This window comes from Tarenaya hassleriana, unplaced genomic scaffold, assembly GCF_000463585.1.
Source record: "Tarenaya hassleriana unplaced genomic scaffold, ASM46358v1 Cleome14, whole genome shotgun sequence".
NCBI classification, from domain to species: domain Eukaryota; kingdom Viridiplantae; phylum Streptophyta; class Magnoliopsida; order Brassicales; family Cleomaceae; genus Tarenaya; species Tarenaya hassleriana.
The window spans coordinates 194,626-206,112 of record NW_010964598.1 but is presented as its reverse complement, the minus strand read 5'-3'; the positions used below and the strand labels follow the sequence as shown (position 1 = coordinate 206,112).

Genomic DNA, 11,487 nt, shown 5'->3' with positions numbered 1-11,487 from the left:
CGCTCTCAGTGTAAAAATTTGTTTCACACTTACATCGTAAGCAGGGACTCCAATGTCCCACAAATCCTTCAACTCCTTAATGAGCGGCTGTAAATACACATCAAAACTCTTCTTCGGATGTTCTGGCCCAGGAATCAACAATGTCAAAAACATAAATTCTCTTTTCATGCACATCTCAGGTGGTAAGTTGTACGGAGAAAGTATAACTGGCCATAATGAATACTGCTTGCCAGACTGTCCGTACGGACTAAATTCATCAGTACACAAACAAAGATACACATTCCTAGGCTCAGCAGCGAATTGAGGAAATACCATGTTGAAGTTTTTCCACGCCAAAGCATCAGATGGATGTTGCATTTCTCCATCAACGGTAGAATGCGAGGCATGCCATCTCATATGCGAAGCCGTTTGTTGTGATTCATACAAACGCTTCAATCTGTACGATACCGGTATATAGAACATCTTTTTATACGGAGTTTGTCTCCGTACATTCTTACTCGGACGGTATCTGTTAGTCCCACAGAATTTACACCTAACCAATTCTTTTTCTTCACCCCAGTACAGCATGCAACCATTTTTGCAAACATCAATCTTTTCATAAGGCATTCCCAAATTCTTCAACATAGCCTTCGTATCATAATACGATTCTGGAGCTTCGTTATTTTCAGGTAAATATTCACGCAACGTTTGACAAAATGAATCCATGCAACTTTCGGTGACATTGTAATCCGTTTTCATACTCATCAATCTTGATGCAAGAGATAAACGTGACTGACCTTCTTTACATCCTTCATAGATACGATGATTTGCCATATCCAACATGTCGAAAAACCGTTTTGTTTCGACGTTTGGCTCCTCCTGATCTTGTGATGAGTTTTGCTCAGCCAATGCCCCAGGAAAAGCATCTGTCACCATTTCAACATAAGGATTTCTTACATCTTCATCTACATCATACCTCTGCTCGGCCGAGACATGTTGTCTTGTTGTGATTGTCTGAACTTCTTCTCCATGAAATCGCCAAATATAATAATCTTCGACAAATCTCCTTCGAAATAGATGTTTACAAACATCTTCTGGACTGCGATATTTAAAATTGCGACAACTTGTACATGGACATAGCATTTTTCCACGTTCTTGACACAACGGCTGCATAGAAGCAAAATTCATAAACTGTTCCAAACCGTTAATGAATTCTTGCGTTACTTCTTTTGTAATCGAATCAACTCTTTCGTATATCCACTGCCGGGACGAACGAATATTCGGATTTTTTGAAGATGTCATTTTTAGGAGAATTTTTGGTAAAAGAATACTATAAGAGTGATTTAGAGAGTGGTTTGGGCGAACTATGGCCGGGTGCTTTAAATAGAGAAACTTTCCAACGGATATCCGTTGGAAATCCGTTGAAAAGTTTGTTACCATTACACTTGCCAACGGATATCCGTCGGAATTATTGCCGCGTTTCATAACGTTCGGATAATTTCAACGGATTGCCGTTGAAATTCGTCGAACGTTATTTCCAACGGAAATCCGTTGGAATATACGTGGAAATTTTCACACTCAAATATATGTTGATATGCCGTTGGAAATTTCCAACGGATTTCTAACAGACGAATCCGTTAGACGTCCGTTGGAAAGCCGTTAGAAATGCGTTGGAATTATTCAAACGGTATGCCGTTGGAAATCCGTTGGAAAAATTCCAACGGATTAATCCGTTGGAATTTCGCATTTTTTTTGTAGTGTATAATACAATCCCTTATATTAACAACTAGGGACCAGGGACCACCTCATACGTTAGGGAATAGGCATGGATCCAAAGTGTTGCTTATGCGGAGGGGTTGATGAAACGCATGATCACTTATTTCTGCGTTGTCCTTACAGCACATCGCTCTGGAACGATTTTGCAGGACGATGCTGGAGAGACCCGCCGACGGGGATGGCGGATTGCGTGGCATGGATCATGTCGGATGCCAATAATACCACAAGGGAGGGGCTGGTTATTGTGAAACTCCTCTTGCTGACGGTGACTTACATGATTTGGTGGGAACGTAACAATCGCACCTTCAAGAATGAGTCTAACTCATTGGAAAAGGTACGATGGAAACTTGATAAGGCCATACGGAACATCTTGTTGTCTTTGCGGTTGGAAAGAATGAGAATATCATGCTCACTTCTGGAGAATTGGTACTATCTTATGCGGCAACCAACGAGTTAGGACTGATATTTTGCTCTTGAATGTCTTTGTACTTTTGACCATTTGCAATGGAAATTCTTTGTAATTTTTCATTTCGGTTGACAGGTTAAATACCTGGTTGTAACAATCTCTGAACTTTTGATATATACACAATCACATTAAACCAAAAAAAAAACTAGTTGTTGTTGAAACAAATTCTAACTAAACCCATTAATCTTAGTTCTAATAACAAAGAGAGAAACATATCAAGGGGCGTCCATGAATCTCTCTTTGTTTTGTCTGTTTTCTTGTAACAATTTTCTCATCTCCCTATTATTAGATAAATCAAATAAAAAAAAAATTATATAAACACCTTCCACCCCAACGTACCAATTCGCAATCCCTTCACATCTTTTCTTTATTTTTGTGTTTTTTTTAATTTTATATTATTCAATAGTCTCATCAATCGATACAACCATGGCAAGGATTTCTATGTTGTTCTCTCTCGCCTTCGCCCTCGCCGTGGCCTCCGTCTCCGGCCACTCCTCGGCCTCGGCCTCAGTCAAGAAAGGCCAATACTCTCCTCCATGCACAGTGGAACAACTCAAGACCTTACCCTTTGTCCAGATCAAGAAATTCATCGATTTGAAATCGAGTTCTGTCCTAAAAACACCTGCCTTGTCTTCGACATTCTCCGCCTGCAAGGACTACACCTCGTTCCTGGCCGAGTTCTCGAAGCGTGGAGACTTCGAGTTCGCCTTCCATGGCCTGGTTTCGGCCATATGGAAGGCGAAATTCCTGGCCATGAGGCAATCGCTCTTGGCCGTTCAGACGGGTTTCGGCGTGGGAGGGAAGGCATCTCTGCAACTGAAGAAGAACTACGAGGGAATGGTGAATGGATTCGCAGTGATTCCGGCCAAGATCGCGGAGATATCCGCCAGGCATCAGTTCAAGGCCAGAGCTAAGCTCACCGTCCAAGAGAAGAAAGAGTTCGCCGCCGTTTTCGGATCGTTCAAGAAGTGCTTCAACAGTTACATTGACGCCATTGCCAAGTTCTCCGACAAGAAGCATGTTTCTGCCGGAGGTATATATACATATATACAAAATGAGACGTTAAATACATTATATAGATATTTGACATCTTCTTGAATATTCTCGATATCTCTTACACAGGACAACTGGGAGGACAGATCGGGAAACACTTGATCGGGAACGGAAACTTCTTTCCGGGGATCGGAGGCAAAGCTGAGTTCTCGGCCTCGGCCTCGGGAAAGGTCAACGTCCATGGGAAGAAGAAGAAGAAGAAGCCTCATCACTAGAGGAGGATTATCAATCTTGGCCGGAGGAAGATGGATTCTAAAGGTCATTGAAGCGTCCGTACGAGAAACATATTTGGATGAGTTGAAGGCTTATAAAATGCCATATTCAACAACAGACGTAGGAGCCATGGGTTCATCTACTTATATTCTTTTATTTGTTTTTTTTTTCCCTCCTAATAAGGAAGGGACACGGCGAGCCATGATATGATTTCACAAATTTGTAACCATTTTAATGCAATATTCCAATGACGTCAATCAATAAATATATATAAGCAAGAAAATGAGAAAACTTAACTTACAATGGGTAGGGTAAGAAATAAGCTAAAACTATGGTTACATGGTTACGACTTTACGGTTCGGTGAAAATGTTATAAAAAAATAAAAATCGTGAATTATGACGAGGGATGATGACCATCTTCAAATTAACCAAAATAAATAGGCTTGAAATAATTTTGTTTCGGGACGGGTTTTATAGAAATATTATTTTTGTCTTTGTCTCGCAACATCCGGATCCATCGCGAGTTTGAAAGATAACTCAACAAATCATGAGTTGACTTGCCAATCAAGGTGTTTTTTTAACATTTTTTTATATTTAAATTTGTATATTTTATAGAACGTTAATACTTAATTTATTTTTTATTAATATTTTAATATTTAAAATTAATATTAAAATATCATTTTATTCGATTTTTATATTATAAACAAAAATATTATATTTATTTTTGACTTGCGAACATATCCATTTAGCTCAAAAAATTAATGAGTCGAAATCTGACTCAGTTAAACTCATGATGGAACCGATTTGTTTAACACCCTAATTTTAAGTCGAAAAACTCAGAAATGAAATGTTGTACGTACTTCGGTAGAATTATGCAAAGTGAGAGACCAAACTCTTATTTATTTCTTAAATTAAATTTCTTACCCATCTCTAATTGAAGGTCTTGTTTTTTTTCTTTGGTTAAAGAATTAATATTTTGTTAAATTGAAGGTCTTGTTGTATGTTCAATATCTTATATATATATATATGTCAATGAAAATGATGATCATCATATAATACAATCCCTTATATTAACAACTACGGACCAGGGACCGCCTCATACGTTGGGGAATGTGCATGGATCCAAAGTGTTGCTTACGCAGAGGGGTTGATGAAACGCATGATCACTTATTTCTGCGTTGTCCTTACAGCACATCGCTCTGGAACGATTTTGCAGGACGATGCTGGAGAGACCCGCCGACGGGGATGGCGGATTGCGTGGCATGGATCATGTCGAATGCCAATAATACCACAAGGGACGGGCTGGTTATTGTGAAACTCCTCTTGCTGACGGTGACTTACATGATTTGGTGGGAACGTAACAATCGCACCTTCAAGAATGAGTCTAACTCATTGGAAAAGGTACGATGGAAACTTGATAAGGCCACACGGAACATCTTGTTGTCTTTGCGGTTGGAAAGAATGAGAATATCATGCTCACTTCTGGAGAATTGGTACTATCTTATGCGGCAACCAACGAGTTAGGACTGATATTTTGCTCTTGAATGTCTTTGTACTTTTGACCATTTGCAATGAGAATTCCTTGTAATTTTTCATTTCGGTTGACAGGTTAAATACCTGGTTGTAACAATCTCTGAACTTTTGATATATACACAATCACATTAAACCAAAAAAAAAACTAGTTGTTGTTGAAACAATTTCTAACTAAACCCATTAATCTTAGTTCTAATAACAAAGAGAGAAACATTTCAAGGGGCGTCCATGAATCTCTCTTTGTTTTGTCTGTTTTCTTGTAACAATTTTCTCATCTCCCTATTATTAGATAAATCAAATAAAAAAATTTATATAAACACCTTCCACCCCAACGTACCAATTCGCAATCCCTTCACATCTTTTCTTTATTTTTGTGGTTTTTTTTTAATTTTATATTATTCAATAGTTTCATCAATCGATACAACCATGGCAAGGATTTCTATGTTGTTCTCTCTCGCCTTCGCCCTCGCCGTGGCCTCCGTCTCCGGCCACTCCTCGGCCTCGGCCTCAGTCAAGAAAGGCCAATACTCTCCTCCATGCACAGTGGAACAACTCAAGACCTTACCCTTTGTCCAGATCAAGAAATTCATCGATTTGAAATCGAGTTCTGTCCTAAAAACACCTGCCTTGTCTTCGACATTCTCCGCCTGCAAGGACTACACCTCGTTCCTGGCCGAGTTCTCGAAGCGTGGAGACTTCGAGTTCGCCTTCCATGGCCTGGTTTCGGCCATATGGAAGGCGAAATTCCTGGCCATGAGGCAATCGCTCTTGGCCGTTCAGACGGGTTTCGGCGTGGGAGGGAAGGCATCTCTGCAACTAAAGAAGAACTACGAGGGAATGGTGAATGGATTCGCAGTGATTCCGGCCAAGATCGCAGAGATATCCGCCAGGCATCAGTTCAAGGCCAGAGCTAAGCTCACCGTCCAAGAGAAGAAAGAGTTCGCCGCTGTTTTCGGATCGTTCAAGAAGTGCTTCAACAGTTACATTGACGCCATTGCCAAGTTCTCCGACAAGAAGCATGTTTCTGCCGGAGGTATATATACATATATACAAAATGAGACGTTAAATACATTATATAGATATTTGACATCTTCTTGAATATTCTCGATATCTCTTACACAGGACAACTGGGAGGACAGATCGGGAAACACTTGATCGGGAACGGAAACTTCTTTCCGGGGATCGGAGGCAAAGCTGAGTTCTCGGCCTCGGCCTCGGCCTCGGGAAAGGTCAACGTCCATGGGAAGAAGAAGAAGAAGAAGCCTCATCACTAGAGGAGGATTATCAATCTTGGCCGGAGGAAGATGGATTCTAAAGGTCATTGAAGCGTCCGTACGAGAAACATATTTGGATGAGTTGAAGGCTTATAAAATGCCATATTCAACAACAGACGTAGGAGCCATGGGTTCATCTACTTGTATTCTTTTATTTGTTTTTTTTCCCCTCCTAATAAGGAAGGGACACGGCGAGCCATGATATGATTTCGCAAATTTGTAACCATTTTAATGCAATATTCCAATGACGTCAATCAATAAATATATATAAGCAAGAAAATGAGAAAACTTAACTTACAATGGGTAGGGTAAGAAATAAGCTAAAACTATGGTTACATGGTTACGACTTTACGGTTCGGTGAAAATGTTATAAAAAAATAAAAATCGTGAATTATGACGAGGGATGATGACCATCTTCAAATTAACCAAAATAAATAGGCTTGAAATAATTTTGTTTCGGGATGGGTTTTATAGAAATATTATTTTTGTCTTTGTCTCGCAATATCCGGATCCATCGCGAGTTTGAAAGATAACTCAACAAATCATGAGTTGACTTGCTAATCAAGGTGTTTTTTTAACATTTTTTTATATTTAAATTTGTATATTTTATAGAACGTTAATACTTAATTTATTTTTTATTAATATTTTAATATTTAAATTTAATATTAAAATATCATTTTATTCGATTTTTATATTATAAACAAAAATATTATATTTATTTTTGACTTGCGAACATATCCATTTAGCTCAAAAAATTAATGAGTCGAAATCTGACTCAGTTAAACTCATGATGGAACCGATTTGTTTAATACCCTAATTTTAAGTCGAAAAATGTTGTACGTACTTCGGTAGAATTATGCAAAGTGAGAGACCAAACTCTTATTTATTTCTTAAATTAAATTTCTTACCCATCTCTAATTGAAGGTCTTGTTTTTTTTTCTTTGGTTAAAGAATTAATATTTTGTTAAATTGAAGGTCTTGTTGTATGTTCAATATCTTATATATATATATGTCAATGAAAATGATGATCATCATATAATACAATCCCTTATATTAACAACTAGGGACCAGGGACCGCCTCATACGTTGGGGAATGGGCTTGGATCCAAAGTGTTGCTTATGCGGAGGGGTTGATAAAACGCATGATCACTTATTTCTTCGTTGTCCTTACAGCACATCGCTCTGGAACGATTTTGCAGGACGATGCTGCAGAGACCCGCCGACGGGGATGGCGGATTGCGTGGCATGGATCATGTCGGATGCCAATAATACCACAAGGGACGGGCTGGTTATTGTGAAACTCCTCTTGCTGACGGTGACTTACATGATTTGGTGGGAACGTAACAATCGCACCTTCAGGAATGAGTCTAACTCATTGGAAAAGGTACGATGGAAACTTGATAAGGCCATACGGAACATCTTGTTGTCTTTGCGGTTGGAAAGAATGAGAATATCATGCTCACTTCTGGAGAATTGGTACTATCTTATGCGGCAACCAACGAGTTAGGACTGATATTTTGCTCTTGAATGTCTTTGTACTTTTGACCATTTGCAATGAGAATTCCTTGTAATTTTTCATTTCGGTTGACAGGTTAAATACCTGGTTGTAACAATCTCTGAACTTTTGATATATACACAATCACATTAAACCAAAAAAAAAACTAGTTGTTGTTGAAACAATTTCTAACTAAACCCATTAATCTTAGTTCTAATAACAAAGAGAGAAACATTTCAAGGGGCGTCCATGAATCTCTCTTTGTTTTGTCTGTTTTCTTGTAACAATTTTCTCATCTCCCTATTATTAGATAAATCAAATAAAAAAATTTATATAAACACCTTCCACCCCAACGTACCAATTCGCAATCCCTTCACATCTTTTCTTTATTTTTGTGGTTTTTTTTTAATTTTATATTATTCAATAGTTTCATCAATCGATACAACCATGGCAAGGATTTCTATGTTGTTCTCTCTCGCCTTCGCCCTCGCCGTGGCCTCCGTCTCCGGCCACTCCTCAGCCTCGGCCTTAGTCAAGAAAGGCCAATACTCTCCTCCATGCACAGTGGAACAACTCAAGACCTTACCCTTTGTCCAGATCAAGAAATTCATCGATTTGAAATCGAGTTCTGTCCTAAAAACACCTGCCTTGTCTTCGACATTCTCCGCCTGCAAGGACTACACCTCGTTCCTGGCCGAGTTCTCGAAGCGTGGAGACTTCGAGTTCGCCTTCCATGGCCTGGTTTCGGCCATATGGAAGGCGAAATTCCTGGCCATGAGGCAATCGCTCTTGGCCGTTCAGACGGGTTTCGGCGTGGGAGGGAAGGCATCTCTGCAACTGAAGAAGAACTACGAGGGAATGGTGAATGGATTCGCAGTGATTCCGGCCAAGATCGCGGAGATATCCGCCAGGCATCAGTTCAAGGCCAGAGCTAAGCTCACCGTCCAAGAGAAGAAAGAGTTCGCCGCCGTTTTCGGATCGTTCAAGAAGTGCTTCAACAGTTACATTGACGCCATTGCCAAGTTCTCCGACAAGAAGCATGTTTCTGCCGGAGGTATATATACATATATACAAAATGAGACGTTAAATACATTATATAGATATTTGACATCTTCTTGAATATTCTCGATATCTCTTACACAGGACAACTGGGAGGACAGATCGGGAAACACTTGATCGGGAACGGAAACTTCTTTCCGGGGATCGGAGGCAAAGCTGAGTTCTCGGCCTCGGCCTCGGGAAAGGTCAACGTCCATGGGAAGAAGAAGAAGAAGAAGCCTCATCACTAGAGGAGGATTATCAATCTTGGCCGGAGGAAGATGGATTCTAAAGGTCATTGAAGCATCCTTACGAGAAACAGATTTGGATGAGTTGAAGGCTTATAAAATGCCATATTCAACAACAGACGTAGGAGCCATGGGTTCATCTACTTATATTCTTTTATTTGTTTTTTTTCCCTCCTAATAAGGAAGGGACACGGCGAGCCATGATATGATTTCACAAATCTGTAACCAATTTAATGGGGGATATAGATATAATATCCTCTCAATGCTACAATCACTTCCTCCTATACCCTCTAAACAAAAAGTCAAAAAAAAGGTATTAATCATGACAAAAAAGACCATAAAACCTCATACAATAAGGTAAAGACAAAAACACCCCTCCTTTTTCAATTAAAAATATTCAAAATTAAAAAAAAAGTAAAGTTAAAAAACAATAATGGCTTTCTCTCTCCTAACACTCTGTTCATCTTCTTCCTTCTACCAAATCGTGAGCTTCTCTCTCTCAAAACTCTCATTCTACCATCGATTAGTGACATAAATCCTGATTTCTCTTTAGAAATTTCTGTTTCTCTTCAAATCTCCAGTGAAATTAGAGAGTTGAAGAAGATATGGCGTCGAGAGCGAAGCACAACTTCAAATCATCGGTGGCCTCATCTTCATCTTTCTCCGAAAGTGAGAACCGTAAGCAAATTTCAGAGTTAAAAGAACAAATGGTAGGTTAAACAAACACTTTCTCATCAATTTTGTTGGATTTTGAAATGTATTGTTGTTGAGTTGAAGTTTGGATTTTGGGTTTTGTAAGTAGAAATATATGGTTTTAGGTTTATGAAATTTTGGGAATTTCGAAATAGAATATTGTGTTTCTGAAATGTTGGGAATTTCGAAATAGAATATTGGGTTTTAAGTGAAATAATTGATTGGCATGTGAAATGATTTAAATCGAGTTAAATGAGTCAGTTTGGACCACATGGTGATTTAGTACAATTAAATGGGTAACTGTATCATATGGGTCGATATATAGATGTATGAATGACATGATGATTTGAGTCACATGGTCACAGGGTTACAGTGTCATATAGGTCACATTGTGGTATGGTCACAAGGTCACATCTTCATATAGATTACAGGATTACAGGTCATATGGTGGTATGGTCACAAAGTCATCTCTTCATATACGTCACAGGGTCAACGGTCACATGGTACCATGTCACACGGTCACATGGTACCATGTCACATGGTCACATGGATTTTGAAACATGATCCAGAATGCTAACATATATTTTTTTTGTAGCGCATTGAGGAGATAATATATAAGATACGACTCTGCGTTTTATAGAATTCGGTGACTTAAATAGGAAGCAATTATATGGTTAATGACACTATTTTCACGGAGCACATCAAGTGGTGGAAAAAATGAGGCGACTTGCCAATTTTAATTTGGGCGATCTCGGGCCCTACTTCAAAGGACATCTTCCACTTGGATGTGCAAGAACATCGTTGACTAACTTTTATTTCAGCTAATAATTATCTCTTTTTTTATGAACATTAAGTATAACATTCTTTTATTTGTTTATTAGAATACTAAGTTATAATTTTTTATGCTTTTTGTTTATTTATATATGAAACTGTTTATAGAGTTAATAAAATATAGGTTGAAAATAGTAAACAAATGGATCCCACCGAAACTCTAAATTGTCAACCGTAACTTTTCTACACACTTGGATGATACTAGACTCCACTAGAAATATTGCATGTAAAAATTTTGGAGGAAAAATTGTTAGAGAACACAATTTGGATTTAGGTATTTTAAACTCAAACTATTATCATGTTCACATGGTCACATGAGACCATATTGGTATGGTCACATGGTACCATATTCATATGGCCACATAGTACCATGTTTACATGGTCACATGGTGTCATGGTGTCATGGTACCATGGTATCACGGTGCCATCTATTTTCATGGAATTAAGAGTATACTAAAGAAGGAAGCGTTTGACGAAGTACTTCTTTTTTATTTGGAGGAATTGACATCATCGAGTTCATGACTTGAAAATTCGTTCGACAAAGTCTTCTAAGAAGAAGAAGAAGGGAAAAGGTCTGATAAATGAAGAAGAAGTAGAAGATGAGCGAGCAAAAGAAGACGAAGAACAACAATTATATGTGATGACAATGTCACCAAGATGTGTGAGCAGTTGACAGCCGTCATATTTGTCAATAGAAATGTTCAAAAGTAGAATTAAGAACTTATTTATGTTATGAACTTATTTCTTTTTGTTATGACATTTTGTTTGTATATTATAAACCTGCAGAATTTTATGTTATGATATTATGTTTTATGTTTATTTTATATTTGAACATATGAGATGAAAAATATTGGAAGATAAAAAATTTGGGTTAAAAATTTTGGAGGG

The 11,487-nt window shown here is 38.3% G+C and overlaps 3 protein-coding genes across 3 annotated transcripts; all 3 read left to right on the top strand.

The window, feature by feature from the left end:
- Positions 1–2,647: 2,647 nt before the first annotated feature.
- LOC104808339 lies at positions 2,648–3,489 on the top strand. The gene is made up of 2 exons (XM_010534016.1): positions 2,648–3,254; positions 3,344–3,489. Exons 1-2 carry the CDS (start codon positions 2,648–2,650, stop codon positions 3,487–3,489), a joined length of 753 nt encoding a protein of 250 aa, XP_010532318.1.
- A 1,957-nt stretch (positions 3,490–5,446) lies between these two features.
- LOC104808338 lies at positions 5,447–6,294 on the top strand. Its single transcript, XM_010534014.1, has 2 exons — positions 5,447–6,053; positions 6,143–6,294. The coding sequence occupies exons 1-2, from the start codon at positions 5,447–5,449 to the stop codon at positions 6,292–6,294; spliced, it is 759 nt and encodes a 252-aa protein (XP_010532316.1).
- Positions 6,295–8,236: 1,942 nt separating this feature from the next.
- Positions 8,237–9,078, top strand: LOC104808337. Its single transcript, XM_010534013.1, has 2 exons — positions 8,237–8,843; positions 8,933–9,078. The coding sequence occupies exons 1-2, from the start codon at positions 8,237–8,239 to the stop codon at positions 9,076–9,078; spliced, it is 753 nt and encodes a 250-aa protein (XP_010532315.1).
- Positions 9,079–11,487: the final 2,409 nt, after the last annotated feature.